The sequence below is a fragment of the Protopterus annectens genome, chromosome 7.part0, assembly GCF_019279795.1.
Source record: "Protopterus annectens isolate FY-2018-M chromosome 7.part0, PAN1.0, whole genome shotgun sequence".
In the NCBI taxonomy this organism is placed as follows: domain Eukaryota; kingdom Metazoa; phylum Chordata; order Ceratodontiformes; family Protopteridae; genus Protopterus; species Protopterus annectens.
The window spans coordinates 1,024,287,774-1,024,310,755 of NC_056739.1; the positions used below are offsets into that span (position 1 = coordinate 1,024,287,774).

The 22,982-nt window shown below is 42.6% G+C and overlaps 1 protein-coding gene across 1 annotated transcript in view; it reads right to left on the reverse strand.

The window, feature by feature from the left end:
* The window catches only part of DMXL2 (Dmx like 2), a 1,902,820-nt gene that overhangs the window by 110,326 nt on the left and 1,769,512 nt on the right, over window positions 1-22,982 (reverse strand). The window contains exon 45 of the mRNA XM_044076363.1: window positions 1,213-1,290. Within this exon, the coding sequence (XP_043932298.1) occupies window positions 1,213-1,290 (78 nt within the window). The remainder of the gene's footprint in view (window positions 1-1,212; window positions 1,291-22,982) is intronic.

Genomic DNA, 22,982 nt, shown 5'->3' on the forward strand with positions numbered 1-22,982 from the left:
CACCAATATACATTAAATAAGTTTAATTTAGATAAAGATATGCGGTTGTGTGTACAAAACTTCAGAAAATGTATGGAAAATAGAAAATGTTATGCAACCAAAAACAAGAAGTTCTATTCCCAAATTAATTGATTTACTATATCTCTTAGTACAACAGGAAATATCTGGTAAAGGACTTCTATCAAAATATATAAAGTGATTAGAACAGAACAAGAATATATTAAAGAAAGCTATTGGTCCTATTTTAAACAAATACATAATGATTCTCCACATGAGGAAGATAAAAAAGCTCATTTTATTATCTTCTAAACAGACTACCAGCTCTCTTAAATGGAGAATTTTCTCTTAGAAGTTTCTTCAGACATCTTTTTTTTCTTACTTTTCACAGAAATGAATTAAAGTCCAGGACTAAAACAGTTTGTTGGACATGTATACTAGATCTCAAAACTGACTGGCAGCGCATGTTTTTGATTGTGTCATGCTTAAAGCTTACTGGGAGGAAATGAATATTGTTTTACAGTCTTTTTTTCTTGGATAACTTTTCTTTAACCAAATCATTGGTTTTATTTAACGCTCCTGTACCTAAATGGGTTATGAAACTAAAATACCCAATTTTATGGAGCACTCTATCAACTGCAAGAAAAATCATAACAAGAAATTGGAAAAGTGATTCTTCTCCCTCTTTCAATGAATTTTCCAACATTATGAATGAAGTATGTCATTTGGAACTGATGACTATCAAATCAAGGTCTATAAGAATTACATCCACATACAATTCTTGCATGAAACTAAAGGAACTGTTAAACTGTCAGTTATTGGAAATGTATTAGTTGTTATTTATATAATAGGTGCCTTTTGTAAATAGTTATTTGGCTGATGAATTTTGTTTTTATGTTTTATTACCTGTTTATTCATTTAAAATCAATTACAAGAAAAAAAAAAGGCACTGGCTTGGATTTAATTTTAGTCTAAAACGTTTCAATGTTTATAATGTTTATTTTTAATTGGCATGTTAAATTATGTGACTGGACTTCAGTACTCATCTGAAAGTATATATGATTAACATTTATGACTTAAAAAATTCCTGACAGAGACTCTATAAGCTTCACAACAGTCATGATCAGTCTGAAGCTTCATTACAAAATGAAATAATGTAACTTGTAAGCTTGCTTCTACACAGCAGTTTTTCAATATATGTTTTAAAGTGCTCACCATGTAAGGCTTTGGATTTGAAGTAGCTTGGTTTACTTGAAAAAGGCTTAAAAATCCTTCTCCATCAGCAACTCCACACTGTGTGGGAAACAAAAAAAATTGAAAATGTAGTAATCATAATCATCTATTAATAAAGAAGTCAGAAATCTAGATATTGCAGATGACAATAAAAGGACAAATGCAGCATTGCTCAAACAGAATCAACTGGGAGAGGACACCATTTAGACAACTATTAGGGATAGTTCAAGCTTCTTCTGTTTTATGCTCTAGTCCCAGCATCCAGCTGGCAAATCACCTGGGAGAGGATATGCAATGGGCTGAGTGCAGAAGTCAGACCCTCACTTCCATAACGGGTGTTCCTCTACAAAGCTCTGTCCCTCCTCCTGAAGCATAAACAGTGACTTTCCCAGTCTCCTCCAGGGAAATCACACCATTCTGTGTACTCAGAGTGCATGCCTCTCTCATCAGCCTCCTGGCAGAGGCAAACAGCCATGCCCCTCTACTCCCCCTCCCAGGCTCCTCCAATGCCAGGGCCACTAGTTAAACCCCAGCTGCCTAGGTCACATTCAGATTTCAGTACCTCTGTACTAGGTATCCAAGCTGAAATAGCCATTTTAGGTAGTACAACATCCTATGTCCTGGCCACAGTCAGATTTCAGTCCCTTTGCACCAGGGAGCCAAGCTGAAATAGCCATCTTGAGTGTTATAGTGTCCTATGTCCTGAGACATAACATTATCATTTATCAAGAACTGTAGAAACCAGGGCAGTGGGAAACAAAGCAGCCAACAGTTCTATGAGCAAAGAATTAACAAAAATTAACTTCCGTGCTTGCTTAATTATTTTACCAGTACGAGTAATCTCATGCAAAACGCAGGAGGAGATAATCCTCAAGAAAATACAATGTTTTCTGGAATTTTAAATATGTAGTAATGTAGGGATGATATCTAGCTCCACCATGGCACAAAAACCATCAATGAAATCAAACAAGGGGAAAACTTTTCAAATGAAGCAAGATAAACAGAAAATCATCTTTCAAGTGTAGTAAAATTATATAAAATATTAAAATGTGTGATGACAAAAAAAAATAAATATCCTTTTCTTAGATATTTAATAAATAGAGCTACTTAGTTTAATAAAAACATTCATATACATCTGTTTTTCACAAAGTAAATAAAAGAGTTATTTCACACTTGTACCTTATATCTTACGTACAACATATGCAAGTATGATCAGGCTTTCAGCAATTTTTTTTCTAAGTAGGCAGCAGAACTTTTAATTTCAGTAAAGTAAGCAATGATGTTTAAAGCTCTGGAGTGGGGGTCACCAAAAATGCTTGAAGAATCAACATACAATTAAATAAGCAATTCATGGTTAGGTAAGGATCATACCAGTGCAGTAATGTCACGTTAAGTGCTGACAGCTCCTCAGCTACCAAAATGAGCTTATGTAATGTACAGAACAAGAACGATGTCTAAATGTTTCAAACAGACCCTTCCTAACAGGTGAATACAATAGACATTTTATAGACATAAAAATAACTAAGTTATCAAGTGTTATCAGCTTTGTGTGTTAATGCAAAACATTAAACGTGTTTTTCAAACATCCAGCCCACCACCACACACAAAATAACAGCCTCAGCATTTCTGAATACTTTTCTTCTCAACTTCCACTTAACAGTAAATCAAATACCATTCTGTAGGCCATTATAACTTCTTTCCAATTACTGCCAATCTTCAACAACAGTAGCATTGTGTTGCTGACTCCGCAGAAAGCCAACTGGCAGAAAGTGCAGTTGTGCAAGAACTTACCATAACAGTAGATACCCTACTGGTCACTTCTGCAGCATTTCAATATTGATGGGTTATCCTGCCCAAGGTAAACTGAGGTCTGGCTGGCATACCCAAGCCAAAGCCTTCCTGATGCTCCACCTGTCCGATATATGACCTCAGCCCATGAGTGCAGGGGTACATAAGTGGACGCATGAACACAAGCCAGGCGACCCTTGAGAAGCCTAAGTAGCAGAAATAAAGTAGTAGTCCAGCTAATAGGAAAAGAAGGGAACTGTTCCCCCCCTCAATCCACAAAGTATATAGGGGCCAAACATGGCTGAAAGAAAAGGGGACTGAAGAGCGGGATGCAAAATTGCAACAGTACATCAGTAGGACATCTACTGTTATGTTAGGTTCTTACACAACTGTACTATATCCTTCCTTGGATCACTGCTGCAGTATTCCAATATTGATGGGTGATTTCCAAAGCTACAGCAGATAGGCTGGAGACAGTCTAAATAGGACAGATATAGCAAATTCGTTTCTAGATTTGGAAAACGTATCCATTTTGTAGCGTCTAGTAAAGATTGCAATATGATGACCAGGTGGCTGCATCCAGAACAGATCTGAAGTTAATGCCTTTGAAGAAGGCTCCAGATGAGGAACTGCTCTGGTGGGATGGGCGTTCATGGGTGAAGACAAGGATTTGCCATGTAAGGAGCAAAAGAAAATGATGACTTTAGTGATCCAGTTGGAGAAAGCCTGTTTGGAGACACAGTTACCCAGCTTAAAAAGTTGGTATGTTTTCCTGAAAATGTTAGTCCTGTCCAAGAAGAATCTTAGCTGCCTGTGCATATTCAGGCAGGAGGAGTTTTTCACACTTGTTTTGTGGGTGAGGAAAGAAAGTAGGAAAATGATGGTCTCGTTGAGAGACAGTTCATTTACTACTTTTAGCATAAAAGAGGGGTTAACTCTTAAGGAGATCCTATCCATATAGAATACGGCTTACCATAAGGGGTTGAAGTTCTGAATCTCTTCTTGTAGAGGTAAGGGCAACCAGAAAACCATTTTCCAGGTACAGAATTTTAATGAGGCAGTGGCTGCTGGTTCAAAAGGTGGGAAAAGTAAGGTGTTCCAGGCCAAAGTTCAGATCCCAAGGGGCAGAACAGGCCTCCTAGGAGGGTTCAGGTGAAGGACACCTTTTAAAAAACTGTAACAGGCCTCCTAGGAGGGTTCAGGTGAAGGACACCTTTTAAAAAACTGTTGTCTTCAATTCCAGAAAGCAACAGAGGATTTAAAGGAATGTAGGCAGAAATAGCAGACAGGTGTGCCTTAATGGATGAATAGGCCAGTCCACTTTTAACTTTCAAAAGTACAATAGATTAAGTGGAATTTCCACCTGGAAGGGATCCTTATTCTTCCTGAGACACCAGACGAAGTATCTTTCCCTCTTGGAAAAGTAAGCTGTTCTAGTGGTAGGTTTTCTTACATCCTGGGGCACCTGGAACACATAGTCTGAAAGCAGGTACCTGAAAGGGATTAAAATTCTATCACCCAAATAGCAAGGTTAATTGCTTTCAGGTTGGGGTGTATAAGAAAGCTCCTTTTCTGTGTAAGTCCATTTTGTGGGATAACTTGAAGCTATGAACCTCGAATAGGTGGGGGAAGGGGGTACCAATGCTGCTTGGGCCTAAAGGGAGTCACTAGCAAGATTTCTGGTTTGTCCTTTTGGATTTTCACATGATGTTTGGGACTTGGGGGAGGCAGAGAGGAATTCTGCCACCCCAACAGAGGGATAAGGCATCCACTTTCCAGACCTGAGGACTAGGGATCCTGAAGCAGAACAGCTTGTGCTGCCTATTTTGAGAGGGGGCTAGCAAATCTATTTGAGTAATATCCCTTCTGTGAACTATGTAGGTGGATGGACTTGGTCCCCCCCATTTGCTGATCTACCACATGACTGCAGTGTTGTCTGTGAAAATCCTTGGGTTCCAGATGTGTGTAGACACCTGAAGGGCTTGAATAAGGATCTTCATTTTCTTGATAATGATGTATTCCCTTATCTTTTTGGGGGACCACTGGCCTTGAACACCTGTGTGACCTGTCCATGCACTCCAAGCCACAGATGCTATGTGTGGATGCCTTGCGTAGGTGTAGCTGGACAAAAAGGTAGTCCTGGGTTAAGTTGGACTTGAGAAACCCACCAAGTTAACACTTTCTTCAGAAAAGGAAAGAGAGGGATTCTGGAAGTCCATTGGGTGACGCTGCTGAGATCAAATGGACTTCCGGTACTACTCAAGTCTTTCTCGTGTGTAGTCTGGCAAAGGGCACCATATTTACTGGGGCTGAGATGTAGCACAGAGCTTCTATTATTTCTCTTGCTGAGACTGATGTTGAACCCAGGGGAAGCAAGGACTGGAAGTAGATAGTAATAGAATGTTCTCCTGGGGGAGGAAGGCTGTCGTTGAGAAAGTATTCAGTCTGCAACCCAAGAAGACTAGACACTATGATGGGATCAGAGAAGACTTCTTTAGGTTGACGGTGAAGCACAGATTTTCCAGAAGCAAATTATTTAACTGAGGTGGTGTCATAAGGTGTCCTTGGTGGAGACCTGGATAAGAAGATCATCCAGGTATGGAAATATTTGTACTACCTAGGTTCTGAAAAAGGCCTTTTTAACTGGTATGTAAACACACTTATGTCTGCACAGCAGTTATGGACAAGTCTGTATCATTTAAAAAAAACTTAATTGAGCAAACGATTGTTTAAGACAAAAACCTTCTTAGGGGAAAAAAAAAACTAGTTGCCCACCCACCGACCATAACAAACAAAACAAAATTTAAAACTCTGCAAAGTGGGGGGCTTCGCCCCCACATACCCCCCAACTAAATATACCAAATCCAAGATCATACTACATTGTGGAAAAGGGCAAATTCCTGATGATGGCCATCTATGTCCTTTCCCTGGGAAAAAATTTTCTTAGATGATCATTCGCTTAATTGAGCTTTTGCTTAAGTCAGTTCGACAAATAGCGATTAGCTCAATTAAACTTTCGATTAACTGATATAGACCCGTTATGGACATGTTGTCAATGAGTGGAGGAGGGTTTGGCTGTAATTAAAGAGTCCAAAGGTAACAGAAATTAAATATCTACACACACACACACACACACACACACACACACACACACACACACACACACACACACACACACACACGTATTATACATATAATTCATTTCATATACAGACATGTACACATAATAGGTAATTGTTTCCTTTGTAACTGCAAACATCTGTTGTACATAAGAGATACATGCACATCAACTATTCAGGAAGAAGTGAGTAACTACTGTAATTTCTCTTTTGATATTTTTAAACAGGTGCCTGAGACAGGGGTAGGATAAGTAAGGTAGGCATGAATATGGTTAGCACACTCCCTATAAAACCACCGAGTAAAAGCACAGATTCTGAACGTTTTTCTTTGCAAAAACTAGAATGAAGAATATAAAGCAATTGTGCAAATTCTGTCCCATCCAGATGAGTTTGATAGCATACTGAGGATTACAGTCTGAAGGGAATAGCAAAGGAAACGCTGAAATGAACGTGGCTGCAGACTGTGAATACTTTTATTCACAGTTCTGCTCAGCAGGGGCAAACAGATTACAATCATTGCTTAAGAGGGTAAAGATGCAGCTGCATTCTAGATGTCATCTGGCAATATTTCTGTGTGACACTTATTCAGGCACACTAATGTTTTCAGCTTCTGACCTCTTGTAGATATTTTCTAAAGTACAAGCTGCAGGGAATTGGAACAGGTCTGCAGTACAAGTAGAAGTGTTATGCAAACATTCTGAGGGAATCAGGCTCACGCTGCTTCTTGTTGCAGTTCCACAGCAACTGAATCATTTATTTTAAGAGTGTATATTAGAAGACTGACTCTTTGCTAAGTCAAACTTCATATGGCTGAGACCATAAGATCGACTTACCGAAAAGTCAAAGTGTTTGTACTGAGATCATGGTATAGTGGGGATCAGGGAATTTGCCCTTTTCCCCATTGTAGTACAATCACAGAGGTGATATATATATATATATATATATATATAATTTGCAGGGTGTGTGGAGGTTGCAGGGAGGCCTGCCCCCCTGAAAAAAACATACATTTTTCTTTGCACTGTTCGACTTTTCATAAAGTCGAGCATATGGTTTGACCATATGAAGTTAGAGTTTCTGAAAAGTCAATCTTCTAACATAAACCCATTTTAACAATGGAATTGGAAGGGGTAACCAAAAACTGAAGAAATAGTAATACAGTAGTCCTCAGTGGGTAGAAATCAGAGGGACAATGCTTTTTTGCCAAATGAAATGACTCCCATCTAGGTAATGGGCAACCGCATCTCCTGTATCATGAAAGTATGTTACACTACTATGCTGCCTGCCTAGGGAAGAATATCACTAAAGCAGACAAGACAGTCACAGGTTTACTACTATGAAGTTTAAATGTTTTGTATGGAAGTCACCTCCCAATGATTTAAAAAACATGCACATTTTAGCAATCTTTAGGAATTCTCTTCTTTCAAATCTTACTGCCTCTGCCTATGCAAATACTTCTTTATTAACTAAACCCACTAAAGAACATTCTATTTCCATAACTCCTAAATTTGTTAGTATTTAACAACTATATTTTTCAGATTTTTTTTTGTTAACCAAGTAAGTGAAAGTACAGTTGTGTACACTTACCATAAATGTACATGTTCGAGTGTACTCACTGTTGCAGTCCTGTCTTGGAGTTTCTGCTGTGGAAGCTCTTGACCGGCCCGACTACAGAGTAAAAATCTAACTTCTCCCAAGGCTGGTTGAAGCCTTACCCTGATGTCAGTATGCTTTGGTGTAAAGGGAACCAGCCACTGCCATGGCATCAGCTTTTTCTTGCCTGTTAGAAGGTAGGAGTCCCCAGGATGAAGCATAAGCAAGGGACAAAGATAGAAAAGGGGTCTGCAAGGTGACCACCCAGGGAGTCCTCTGGTTAGTGAAGAGATTAGAAGCAGACCAACACTGTAGGCAAAAGGAGGAAGGAGTGAGGGAAAAAAACTGCAACAGTGAATATACTCTAACATCTACATTTATTATAACTGTACACAACTGTATTATGTTCTTCATGTTTCACTGTTACAGTCCTGACTTGTGGGATGATTCCCAAAACTGAGACGAGGGTGGAAGGACAATTATGGGGAAGAGAGGATGCCCTGCAAGACAGCAGTGGCAAATCCCTCTATAAACGTGGAGAAGACAAATAAGTGATAGTATCTGGTAAAGGTATGCACAGCTGACCAGGTAGCAGCTTCCAAAATGTCTGGTAGGAACTCCTTTCATGAAGGTAGCAGAGGTAGAAGTGGCCCTAGTAGAGTGAGTCCTTAACAGTTTCAGGAGGCTTTTTGCCACGGTGGCTGTAACAAAAGGAAATATAGTGGGAGATCCACTTGGAAATAATCTGTTTTGAGACTGGTTTCCCTTAACAGCCAATGGCAAAGGACACAAAAATCTTGTCCAATTTCCTGTGAGATTTAGTTCTGCCAAGAGAGTAGCAAAGTTGTCTGTGCACATCCAAGGAGTGAAGGATTCCCCCTCCCCATTTCTGAGTCTTTGGGAAGAAAGTGGGCAAAGGATTCAAGGATGTGTCTGTGACCACCTTGGGCAGAAAAGATGGATTAGTCCTAAGTGATACCCTGTTTGGGTGGAATATGAGAAAAGGTTCCACTGCCATGACAGCGTGTAACTCAGAGACCCTTCTAGCTGAGGTGATAGCCAGTAAAAGGACAGTCTTCCAGGCTAAGAATTTGAAATCAGCAGAAGCTACCAGTTCAAGGGGGGGGGGGGGGGAATCATCAATTTTTCTAGAACAAAAGTGAGTTCCAATGGAGGTGTGACCAATCTCTTGGGAGATCTGATGTGGACCATTCCCCTAAAGGACTGTTTCATCAGGGTGTAGGAAAAGATAGGAGGAAGAACAGGCATATGGGCTGAAATGGCAGAAGTGTGAATCTTGATGGAAAAAAGGATAGGCCTCTGTCCACTAGGACAGCCAGGTAATCTAAAATGGCAGATATATTGGATGATTTGGGATTCAGGCCTTGCTGCTGACACCAAATACAGAACCTTTTCCATTTAGCAGAGTATGGCTTCCTAGTACTGGGCCTTCTAACCTCTTTGAGAATGTCTTGAATTTGGCTGCTTAGGAAGTACTCAGAGTGGTATTTTGAGGAATTATACAGGCTGAGAGTTTGAGAGTCTGTAGGTTGGGATGCACAAACCTCCCCTTGTCCTGAGTCAGAAGTTCCACTCTCTGAGGTTAATGCCACAGTTTTCTGTTGGTTAAACACAGTAGCAGAGGATACCAGTGCTGCCTGAGCCAGTCTAGGGCTATCAGGATGACCCCTGGGCCATCCTCCCTGATTTTCAGGAGGACCTTTGGAAAAAGAAGCAGGAGAGAAAACACATAAAGGAACAGGTGGCTCCAAAGGAAGGATAAGGCATCTGTTCTCCAGCCTGTGGGTAGTTTGTTCCTGGAACAGAATCTTTTCATTTTCTTAGTGGCAAAGATGTCTATCTGTGGGGAACACCATTTGTGGACTATGCTTAGAAATGTTTCTCAATGCAGATACCACTGATGAGGATCCATCGGGTGTCTGCTGAGACGATCTGTTAGAGTGTTTTGAGTTCCTAGGAGGTACTATGCCATGAGGTGCAACCCCAGAGAGAGCTTTTTCCCAGACCTGCATCGTTAGTCAACAAAGAAGGTAATAGTGGGTGCCCCCTATTTGTTTATGCACCACATTACTGTGGTGTTGTCTGTTCTGACATCCAGGACCCCTGGTTTCCACTGATCTTTGAAAGTAGGCCCTTTTGCACTGCCATCAGTTATTTCCAGTTTATGTGCTTGTGTCTGAACTGAGCTTCCCATCTGCCCTCAGATTGAAGGTGTTGGAAATGAACTCCCCAGGCTGTCTTGGAAGTATCTGTGGTTAAAGCTTGGCCCTCAGGGATGAACCTGAAAGGGAGACCCAGGTTCTGGGCACATGCCTGTGTCCACCATAAAATTCCTCTTTGAGGCAAGGGATCAGTGGAATGTCTGTCTCCGGGGACTGTCAGTGCTGGTACCACAGATTCTTGCGGTAGAACTGCAGCTTCCTTATGTGCAGTCAGGCCAGAGGGATCATGAAGATACAAGATGCCATATAGCCTAATGCTCTGAGGAATTCTCTGGCTGAGAGGCATTGTCCCTGCATAATGTCTTGGAAATATTGAGCCAAGAAGGAGACCTTTCTGCAGGAAGGAAGGCCTTTTGAAGGGAGGGATCCAGAAGAGCTCCCTGGAAAACTATCCTGGTGGAAGGGTCTGTGCTGGATTTGAGAAGATGTATGGTGAATACCCAAGAGGTGAGGAGGGTCTGAGTAAAGGCTAGATCCTTGGTGGAGCTTTGACTACCTCATGGCTTGAGTAGTCCAGGTAGGGATAAATTTGGATTCCTCTTGTTCTGTACAAGACGACCACAGGGGATAAACACTTCGTGAAGACAAGACCCTGGGAGCACTAGACAAGTCAAAGAATAGTGCAGAGAATGAAAAGTGACTGCTACCTGTCTTAAAGCAAAGAAAACTTCTGCAAAACACCTTTACAGTAATATGGAAGTAATCATCTTTTAGGTCTAAGGTGACCATTAAAGCCTGAGGAGCTAACATGGGAAGAATTTTTTGAAGAGTCAACATTTTGAACTTTGATACCAGCAGGGACTGACTGACGGTGGAAAGATCTAGGATAGGATGCCAAGATCCTTCCTTTCTGGGAACCAGGAATAACCTGGAGTAGAATCCTTTCCCTATTTGATGATCTGGTACTGGTTCCACTGAGCCCTGTGAGCACAAGTTGTGAATCTTTGAAGGGGCCTCTGCTCTTTGATTTTGTGGAACATCTGGGTAACCTGAGTATCTTAATGGCTCTTTGAAAGTGAGCTTGTTAATAGTCCAAGATAACCCTCAGAACCCACTTGTCTGAAGTAATGAGGGACAAGTTTTCTTTGAACAGGGTTAGCCTTCCTTCTATCTTTTCTAGGGAGGGGGGCAGGAATAGGAATGAAAGAGTCATTGCTGCTTTCTGCTAGGGCCCTGTGGCCTAGAACTCCCCTGCCCAGGGGTTCATGAGGACCACTGCCTGAGCCTTTGTGATTGCTGATGCTTTTGAGACCTTTCTCTCCGAGGTTTACCCTGGCCGCCTTTTGATTGAGGGAAAGGACCAGAGTTTAGTTGGAAAATTCCTACTAAACCTAAGAGGCTAAACTTGGAGGAAGTCCTTTACAATTTGCACAGAATTTACTTTATCTTTCATCTTTTTTAGGACAGCCTCAGCCTTTGGCCCAAAAAGAAAGTCGTTATCCAGACGTGCATTTAGAGGTTTGGATTTTACATGGTCTGGTAAGGTCTGCTCCCTAAGCCAAGCATGCCTTTTAATGACATCAGATCCAGCTGCTCGGCTAGAGGCCTCCATAGCATCACAGCCACAGTGTAAAGACTGTCTAGACACCTGGGAGCTGGAATGGCAAAGGTCCAACAGTTTCTTAGAAATGTTCCTGTCCTCCAGGGAGAAAACCTTTTGTTTCATTTTATCATATCAAAAAAGAAGTTATGTACTCACCATAACGTTCCATGTTGGTAGTCCATCTCACCCTTCCTTCTTATGTATGGGTTTGGAGCCGATCCTCGGCTCCAACTCGGCCGATTTATAAGCTCGAAGACTTCTGGTTGACTTGTGGCTAAGCAGGTATCCCATAGTGCACTAATACAAACCCAGATCTTGTTTGCTGCTTACTAGACGAAATAACCATAACAGACAAAACAGTACTAAAGGGTCTCCAACTAAAGATAACCAAAATATTAATATCTCCAGATTCTTCCAGGATGGGGAGAGGAGGGCGGGTTGGTAAAAATGAAGGGTGAGATGGACTACCAACATGGAATGTTACGGTGAGTACATAACTTCTTTATGTTGTGTAGTCCAATCTCACCTTCATTTTCATGTATGGGACAGCATCCCTAGCGTCTTATTCTTGGGTGGCTCACTGGAAAATACTCCTGAGCACCATGGAGCCAAAGGATGCTCTACCCCTGGAAGCTAAATCCAATTTGTAATGTGTAATAAAAGTGTGAGGGGTAGCCCACGTAGCTGCTGCACAAATATTATAAAGTGGGACCCTGGCTTGAAAGGCTGCAGAGGTAGACAGAGACCTGGTAGAATGAGCCTTGATCTTGAAGGGTAAAGGTCTGCCCTCCGAATTGTAGACAAAGGCTATGCAACTGGAAATCCAATTAGATAGTGTCACTTTAGAAACTGGTAAGCACAATCTGGATTTAGAAAAGGAAATGAATAGTTGATCTGATTTCCTAAACTCCTTGGTCCGATGCAAATAAAAACGTAGTTGTCTATGAACGTCTAGCTGATGAAACTGATATTCAGCTGCATTACAGTGATTAGGGAAGAAAACTGAGAGTTCTATGGATTGATTTAAGGTGGCGTGGGAACAAACTTTGGGGACAAAGGAGGGGTTAGTATGCAGTGAGACCTTGTCTTTATGAAAGATCAAATAAGGTGGCTTAACAGACAAGGCTTGTAACTCTGATACCCATCTAGCTGATGTGACGGGCACCAAAAACAAAGTCTTCCAAGACAAAAATTTCAATGAAGATGAGTGAGAAGGTTCAAACGGGGAAGATGTCAGTTTGGACAACACAAAATTTAAATCCCAAGAAGCCACAGGTTCTTGGAGTGGTGGCCTCAACAGAGTGGCTCTTTTCAAAAAGGTCTTGCACAGCTTATGAGACATTAAATTGGTATCTGGAAACCCTAAATGGAAATGAGAAATAGCCGCCAATTGAACTCTGATAGTGGCAGCAGCAGATCCTTGCTGAAAAAGCTCGGAGAGAAATTCTAAAATCACAGGGATCGAAGCAGTGTAGGGATCTACATTCATTTTCTGTGCCCAAATAGAAAATCTTTTCCATTTACTGCCATATAGTTTCCTAGTGTAAGGTTTATGGGAGGACATAAGAATATGTGACACTGAGGAAGACACATCGTGAAGCATGACTAGGGATGGAAATGGAGCAGTCACGTTGTCAATTTGAGGGTGTGGACTGAGGGATGTAGCGAACCTGACATGTGGGTCAACAGATCTGGAACTGGGTCCAGAATTCAAGGATCATTCAGGAGAAGAGGCTCAAGGAAGGGGAACCAAACCTGACGAGGCCAGTAAGGAGCAATGAGGATTAACTTGCATCCCAGCCATCTGGCTTTCTGAATCACTTTGGAAATGAGAGGAAATGGAGGAAAAGCATACAGAAGACCCAGGGGCCAGTCATGAGCTAGAGCGTCTCTGGGTGTCTCCCCCAGAGGGGGAATGTGGGAAAACTAGCTGCTGCATTTGACATTGACTGAAGTGGCAAAAAGGTCGCAGCAAGGCTGTCCCCATTTGCGGAAAATCTGTTCCACTGTTTCGTGTTTCAGAGACCACTCATGAGGCAGTAGGATTGCCTGGCTGAGCTTGTCGGCTATCACGTTGGTTGTCCCTGGAATGTGCATTGCAACCAGAAAGTGCTGGGAAGAAATCGCCCATTCCCAAACTCGCATGGCCTCTCGACAGAGTGGGTAAGATCTGGTACCGCCCTGTTTGTTGATACACCAAACTACCGACATGTCAGATTGTATCGCAATAGTACCTAGAGGAAGAAGGTCTTGAAGTGCTTGCAATGGCAGGAGCACCACCCTCATCTCTAGAACACTGATATGCAGGTGAGCCTCGTGTTCTTGCCATGTGCCTTGGACAGACCTGCCGAGATAATGTCCCCCCACCTGATCTGGGAGGCATCCGTGGTCACAGTGGCAATGGGCTGGGCAGGAACAAAGGGGGTGCCCGTCAACTGGTTGGGTGCTATCCACCAAAGGAGGTCCTCCTTGCATGATTCCATCAGCAGAATAGGGTGATTCAGCAGAAGATATTGGAAGGACCATTGGGAAGACAGAAGCCACTAGAGAATTCTCATGTACAACCTGGCTAATAGTACTAATAGGATGGTGGATGCCATAGTCCCGAGGAGCTGAAGAACCCACTTTACTTTGACCATCCACAAAGACGAGCTGTCATGTTCACTGTGTCTACCTCTGCACCTATAAAAATCACAGATTGCGAGGGCAATAATGCAGATTTTTCCCAATTTATGGAGATCCCTAATTGAGCACAAAGTTGAATAGTGGCATCCCTGTTTTGGAGAAGTAGATGCCTGGTGGGGGCAGTCAGGAGCCAGTCATCCAAATACGGAAACACCTGGAATCCCTGACATCTTAGGTGAGCTGTCACTACTGCCATGCATTTGGTGAACACCCCTGTGGGCTGTGGTGTGACCAAAGGGCAGAACACGAAACTGATAGCGACTGGCTCCCAGCCGGAAGCGTAGATGGCTCCTGGATGCCTTGTTCATTTTTATATGGTAGTAGGCATCCTGGAGAGTTATTGAGCACATCCAATAGTCTTTCCCTAACAAAGGGAGTATCGACTGCAGTGTTACCATCTGAAACTTGTCCTTCCTCACAGATTTGTTTAATCTGCTGAGGTCCAATATTGGCCTCCAATCTTCTGTTCGTTTTGGGACTAAAAAGAACCTGGAGTAAGTTCCAGATCCTATCTGGTCTGCTGGGACGGATTGGATGACTCTTTTTAAGCGCAACTTGTTGATCTCCACAGTTACCTGATCCCTGAGATTGGGTGGTACATCTGGGATCTTCTTGGGAACAAATGGTGGAAGGGAAAAGGGTATGGTATAGCCTCTGGTAACAACTCTTTGTACCCACTTGTCTTGAGTTATACTTAGCCAGGCTTCTGGATACAAAGAAATGCAACCCCCAACTGACCCCAGAGAAATGCAGTCGGGCCCCATATCTGGAGCACTGATAAGGCCATCCCCAAAAGGAATCACAACCTTGTTGGCATTGCGGACCGCCCCTGCCTCTAGGACGACATCTCCCATTTCCTCCTCCTTTACCTCTGAAGGAGGGTTCACCCTGTGTGTCCGGAAAGACCCTCTGGGACTTCTTGAACCACATTTTACCACCCCTTTGACCTTTAGGGTATGGTCTAGAGGGAACAGTAAAACATACTCCCATGGCAGAGAGTGTCTTTCCTTCTTTCTCACACTGAGTGAGTGTGTCCTTCACCTTAGATCCAAACAATGAGGAGCCATCAAATGGGGCATTGGTGAAAGTGGACTTGAATGGTTCCGCAAAATTACACAAGCGCATCCAGGAGTGACGCCTTAGTGCAACTCCTGAACCCACTTGCTCTACTTGCTCCATCAGTCGCATAAGAAATAAGCTGCATGGAGGAGTTAACTATAGAATTTAAGGTGGACAACTGAGCAGAAATCTTGTCAGGGACTCCCTCAGTAAATGTATCCTGTACAGAATCTCCTAACTCCTTGAGGAGATCCCTCTGCAATCTCGTGAAGTGAGTGAGATAGTTCAACGATCGAAGAGTAAAAGCTGCTCAACTGAAGACAAGCATCCTGTACCTGTCCATCTGTCGAGACTCCTTATTTGGCGAATGGACAAAAGAAGAAGTCTCAGCAAGCTCCTTCTTAGTGGCCACCGCCACCACCATGGCATCTACGGGGACACCTCTGGACAAAAATTCTTTATCTGTAGGAGCAGAAAGAAACTTGTTGGGTCTCCTAGGGGCTGGCTCCACGGGATCAGGAGTATCCCACACCTTTCGACTAACTAAATCCATCAGTTCGTCAAAAGATAGAGACATCCAAGAGGCAGAAGTTTGAGACCCAAAAGCCTTCAGGTACACCAACTCCTCATCAGAATTGACAGTGGGCCAACCGCACCTCTGCTTAAGGATCTCCAGGATGTCCACAAAGGAGACATTATCAGAGGACGACTTGGGAGTCCCTTCTGACTCCTCGAGGTCAGTGTCAGATGTCGAAGACTCATCCTGGGAGTCAACATGCTTCCTCTTGCATGTCTTCTTCCTGGGGGGCTCCTCAGAAGGGTATTCCAGGGAGGTCATGGAAGAGTGGGGGCCACCAGCTGGTGGCTCCTAAGGCTGAGGGTCTTTGTTGTCACGGGAGAGAGTAGGGGCTATGACAGAAGTGGGTGCTCTAGGGGGAAGAGTGCTGGTACCCTTGGTGGCAACTGGTGATCTGGACAGCATGTTCCTCATCATCTCGATTGCCAACCTCTCTGGCTCCGATGACCTCTCCTGCTCTGAAGAGACTGAGGATGCCATCGGCACCAGAGCTATCGGCTCCGAGATAGACGCAGGGTCCGAACTCACCCTAGCCGAAGCGCCGAGAGGGAGACTCAGAACCAAAGAAGACCGATTCCAACCTTCCCTGTCGGTGCCGACTGGAGAGCTTCGGCCCCTGGACACAGCAGACAACACCAAAAGTGTTGGAGCAGAACTTGGCTCCGAAGCAACTGCAAGTGGAGCTGGAGCTGAGGGTTCCACCAATGGCACCAAGCCCTCCGACTCCGACAGACCAACTTGGCTCGGAGGAGGAATAACAATCGAGGTTATAACGGATTCCACAGGCTCCAGAATCAACTGGGTTGGAGCACACAACAATTTAGATAGATAGAGCAGACGACTTTAACAGTCTCAGGATCACCCTCTCCACATCTTCTTCCGAAAGGCTCCTGGAAGACCTGGAGGACATAGTCGGCGATCTCGATCTTGGAGGAAAGCAGGTTCCATAAATTCAGTGGTCAGCTCCGACAAACTAGGAACCGACCCTGTCACCACAATGCTGCTCTCAGTCAGCTCCGAAAGCAGTGGAGCCGATGAGGCTGATTTTGCCACTTTAGGAGGTAGCTATGAGACACCAGCCGGTGTCAGAGAAGGTCTTTTTCGAAGACTTAGACTTTAGTGGACTTGGAAGAAGAGGAAGAGCTAGACAAGGCTTCCTCAAAGATAGGCTTTAAAAGACCCTTTAGAATTAACTTGTTCTTCCTCTCCTGTAACACTCTAGGGAAGAAGGCATGACAAAACAAGCAAGTCTCTTGCAAATGGATGGCCCCTAAGCAATAGACACATAGACCATGACCATCCGTCAATGACATTTTTTGGGAGCACTGCATGCATTTTTTGAAGCCCGAAGACTTGTGCTCCTTAACCTCTTTAGACATAACACAAAGACGAAAGAGAAGAGAAGTAAAGGGGAGGACTAGGTCCTTTAACTTAAACGAGCCTAGCCCTGAAGGAGGAAGAAACACCACGAGGACTAGGTCCTCTAAATAAAATGACCTAATCCAGAAAGGAAAGGGATAGTTAGGTCTTCTAACTTAAACAGACCAGCAAAACTCACACACAGAAAAACCCTTACTCTGCTAAGGATTAACAGAGGAAGCTGAAACTGGAGTTTCGAACAACTAACTCCACCACTGTAAAAAATCAACACTAGCGGATAACTGCCAAACCAAACTGCACTACGAAACTGTAGACTGGAACAACACTAGCGTTTCTTAAGCTATCAGCACAACAATAAGTCTAAACTGGTACACAGGACACCACAAAGCACACTAACAGGCCCAAGGCCAACACTTGCACCAAGGGGTGCAAAGGAGCTAATTACCTAAGAATTTGCAACTCTACACTAACAAATACTAATGCAAAAACTATTGTACTACACTAATTACAACTTCAAACAAACTTTTCGGCAATATAAGCAAGAAAAAAGTTAACACTCAGCCAGAGCCAAGAGAAGCACAACCGAACTTGTCGATGCTGCAAACAAGATCTGGGGTTTGTACTGGTACACTATGGGATACCCGCTTAGCCACGAGCCAACCAGAAGTCTTTGAGTTTATAAATCGGCCGAGTCCCCTCGGCTCCGAACCCATACGTAAAAATGAAGGTGAGAATGGACTACACATCTAGCAGTTAAAGGCCCTCTTGGCTAGGGTGGTGGAAGTGCAGACTTTTTTATCAAATTTATCAAGGGCCCTGCTTTCCTTGTCAGTAGGTAAAGGGTTCTTAGAACTTTACTCCCTTGGGACCTGGAGTGACAACCTCTAGGTCAACAGAGGGCTTTTTGAAGAGGTATTTATGTAGGACAGTACCCTGTAAAATCTGTCTGGTTTTCGAGAGGATGGAGATAGAGAGTTTGTGTTCATGGAAGAGTCCATAAAAACATCCTCTACCACCACCAATACAGGAGGAATAGCCAAAGGTTTGTGTTCTGGGAGGTCAAGGAACTCCCTAACCCTCTTTTAAGATTGCGGGTACTCCTGTGCCTCCCACTGGAAATGTTCCCTCATGGCATGGAGTGTCATCTTCAGGAGGAGATCCTGAAAGCAGGCATCTTCATAGGAAGTAAGGAAGGTTCCTCCTCAAAGACAGACCACTCCTGGTCAGGATCCTCACCTAAATCAGGAGGTTCAGAGAAAACTTCTGGGGAGGAATCCTTCTTTCTTTTTCCTGGGGAAGACTGGGGTTGCCTAGCGCTAACTAAGGAGTTGAGGTTCTCAGCTAACCTGACCAGGACTTGCTGATAACATGCTGGGTGGGAGCCAGTAGGTTTAGGCATAGGACCTGAGGTAGAACCATTCTTAGGAACAGCTTTACCTTTGGGCCTAATGATGCCCGACATCCGGACGCCTATCTCTTTGTAAGGCAGATCCGATGCAGGATGATGCCTTGAATGAACGTCACAGGTGCAAGATCGCTCATTGGAAGCTGAGGTCTGCTGAGCAACTCTGGACCCAACTGACAAACTGAAAGGCAAGGCTTGTGTAGAAGTTAAGGGACCTGACAGCATTTTGCACTCTGTATGGGTCCCGACAGAGGCCTGCACCACCACCTCAGTCACAGAAGGGAGCTGTGAAAGAGCCTCTCCTTCCTCAATGATAAAGAACTTTGGGGGACTGGCCAACAGTGAATGGTTGTTGTCAGAGGCCCTAGCCTTGGGAGTTTTTTTCCTTGTCTTTCTTACACCTAGAGAACTCAGCTTCGGGACAAGTGGCGGATGCCATCGAACGATGACAGGAAGACTGCAGAAGAAGATGCCTAGCTAAGATTTCAGCCCTACGCCTAATAGTCCTAGAATTGAAATGAGTGGAAAAATGGCAACTAGGGATGTTGTGATCTCGCCTAGACAGGTAACACAAAGTATGAAAGTCTCGGTGTGGGATTTGCTTACTACAGCGGAGACAATTGTTAACCTTATCTGACATGAGTTAAATCAAGAAAAAGAGTTCCCCAATGGGGTACTTAGGTTTAGAAGACTTCTCTCTGGTGCAGACCGACAGACGTACAGAAACACTACTTTGCGCTTTGAAGGCAAGAAAGACTGATGTCATGGCAGCAGCTGGCTCCCTTTATATCTAACCATACTGATATCAGAGTAGGGCATCCACCAGCCTTGGGAGGAGAGAGATTTTTCCTCTGGTAGTTGGGCCGACCAAGGGCTTCCACAGCAGGAAATCCCACAAGTCAGGACTGCAACAGTGAAACATGAAGAACATCTGGTTCAAGGACCTTGTTCAGCCATGGTCCAGATCATATGACTGAAAATCCTAAGTTGTTCTCATGCTTTCAAACACCCTGCTTTTAAATAATATAATTTATTTCACTGTGGCGAACATTTTATATATCAGTACTTCAAGCCCAGTCTTGGCTGAAAGTTAATGATTAAATAAACAAACACATAAATAAGAAATAAAACTAAACTTGGTATTAGATGACACAACCATTTACTCAAAAAGATACATCATTAATAAGTACAGAAGGTTGTGCAGTAGATAAGTATGAAAGACCCTTGACTCTTAACATTAACATAGCAACAACATTTGTTAAGAGTTACTGACATTTCTTTAATTTCTTTTAAGGATATTGTCTCGCTTTAGATTTTTCAAGTTTTCTTAAAGCAAGCATAACACTGCACACTGATGCAGTGGCCTGTGTTAAGACTGGCTTTTATGTGTCAAGGAATTTCACCTTAGTTACTGGCACTCATCAGGAATGCCCCCCATCCCTCATAATTAAAAGCAGCACAACAGCCTTTAGTGAACCAGATCCTTGCTGCCTTCTGAGTACAGAGATTTGAACCCATCAACATTACACACATTCTTATATTTGTATGCTGATGACCTTTGTGCTATGTTTGTGCTTAAGATATTACTCCAATTAATTATGCAGGTTTTAGAAAATTCTGCTAGAATCTCTGATTGTAAGGTCAATACAGGAAAAACTCAGGCTTTACATGTGCATTCTTCTCCTCAGGCACCCCTTGGAGTTCAGTATACAATACATTTCAGTACACTTTATATTTTATCAAATCCTGGAATCCACAGTAGCTCCCTCCAGTATGCAGGTTAAAGTGCAGTACAGACTGGAAGTGACCATGGTGATGGAGGGACAGCTTGCTCTGTGGGTAGGAACATGGTCAAAAGTTAAATGTGATTACATCTGTGTTCGCTCAAAGTCTAAAATGCTAAGATTATGTTTATGATTATTACATCTGTGTTTGCTTTTAAAGTATAAAATGCTAAGATCATGTTTATGATTATTCTATGTCTTTAAGTGCTATTAATGATTTTCTAGGCTTTTTATGGACTCCAGTGAGAGTTAGATCAGTGGTGAAGAGGCTAAGCAAGTGGTCTGGTAGACTACAGCTCCCTCTTCTTTCTTTCCTGTTATTTTCCATTTCCTCATATGAACATAGTGACTCTCTGGCTCACTCCCCCTAGGATATCACAATAAAAACAGGATGAGCTTGTAATAATGTAGATTATGTTGCAGTTTAAAACTGTGACATGGCTTTTTGCAAAGTGATTGGTAGTAGATCTTTTGCAGACCCATGATAAAGGGGATTTTAAAATCCTTGAACAAGAAGGAAATTTTGATAGGCACTGTACTGGCAGTTCAACATTATCTTAACAGTAACCCATGTAAAAAAAAAAACAAAAAAAACCAGCACTGTCACTTTGCAATATTGGCCTATACAATATATTTGCAAAGGAACTTACAGGCACCATATATGCAGTCTAAAGGACTGAATAACTTATTCTAGTTCAAGGGCTCATAGGTTGTAACTAAGCTTATGTTCAGACAGACACTGAGAAGTATACCCAATTTGCCTGAGTAGAAACACGAGTATGCCAGTTTCTCTGGTTAAAATACCAGTACTGCAAATTCCCAGCATAGATGTTTGGTTACTTAATCATTTGAGGATACCGGAAACACCTTCCCCATCCTTAATTAATCCTTAATGCTGGGATGGAGATTTCTTGGAAAAAGTCCAACTGCCTTTTCTTACAGTTATGCTTTCTAGCAGACATTGGATGGAGGTGATGGGTCCAAAAGTGATGAAAAAGCTTGCACTGGTCCAAACACCTGTGATTAATACTACAAAGACCTTCAGTCCCTTTGTCCTCTTGACCAAAAAAGATTGATGACTAAAGGTCCAGAACTCTTGTCAAGGCCAATGTCACAGTAGGAGCAGACATAGAAGAACAGTCTGTATTGAAGGGTTTAATGTTGGCAAACCTGAGCTTGAGGTTACTAGCTCCTGTTTCTAAAGGAAAAGGCTTTGCCAAGGTCAATACTGAGCAGTAAGTGAATAGGTATTAAGTTCAACCCAAACAACATGACCCTCAAAAAAGGGACCAATATACTCATCATCCTTGTGCCCCAAAGGTCCAAAAGCAGATACTGCCAATGTTGGCACTGATAATGTCCAGGCCGAGATGAACCCCAACATGTTGGCCCCAAATCCCAAGCTTGAATCTGTGGATGCCAACAATGTTGTCCTGATGGTTTAAAGATATAAGATAGGGTCATTGTGGAAGGAGTCATCCTCAGAGGTTGTGGTCACAACATTGAGCCCACAGATTATGCTGACATTTTTTTTCTGGACATCAACATCGGTTATCTGTTGTTTCAATGCTGGTCTCCTTGGGACAAGTGCTGGAGGTGAGCTAGCGAGAAACTCTGGGATGTTCTAGTCCAAACACAAAATAAAGCAAAGAATATGTGCTTCTTTCTCCATTAATAACAGAGGGGGAAAGAGGCAAGAGACATTACCTACTGAACATTAATAAAGACTTCATCATCTTATTCATTCTTGCATACCACTGAATCTGACAATGAAGTCACACTATCATCTGTAAATAGTTCTCTAGGGGGGAGGGTGGCCTAATGGTTAAGGTGCTTGCCTTACAAACGCAAGGTGCAGGGTTTGAGTCTCACAAGGGATAATTGGCTAGGCTTAAAATGGCTCACAAGGGAAGTTAGCCTAGTACTAATCTATGAACCTATGAACCTAAGTATCAACCTAACCTTTAAGAGTAACATTAGAACAGCAGCAGAAAAAATAAGTGGAAGACAAATGTCCTCCATTTTAATATTTTTAGGTTAAAAACCTAGACATGAATGAATCTGTTATTTTGTCAATGTTATGCATTTTTTCTTCTCCTTATCATTATGTCTGGAAAAATCATCACTAATAATTACAGACTTGACAACTGAGGTTGACAGAGCCAAATCAAAAGCAGAGCATGAGGTTGAAGCTACATCAGCAGAAAACAGTCTTGTTACATCCTAAGGTTAATACTTTTTTCAGTCTCTAATGATTGTGGGAGTAAAAGATCTACAAATATCACAAGCAGCACAAAAAATACTCTTCATCTGAAAGAGGAAATACATAGAAAGTGTTTATTCTTCAATGGGGTTTTATATTCATATTTACATTTCTGAACTCCAAAACAACAGATAAACCAAAAACAGAAAGGCAGACTGTAAAAACCTTCAGCAGACAGCAAGATAACCATAGTAGAATACTGGAAGGGTTTGGGTGAGAAAAAAATGAAAAGGCCTAGTGAGGGGCAGTTACTTGTAAAACTCACTAGAAAATGGATATAAATTGAATGGTCTGACATGAAAAATTGAATGGAATG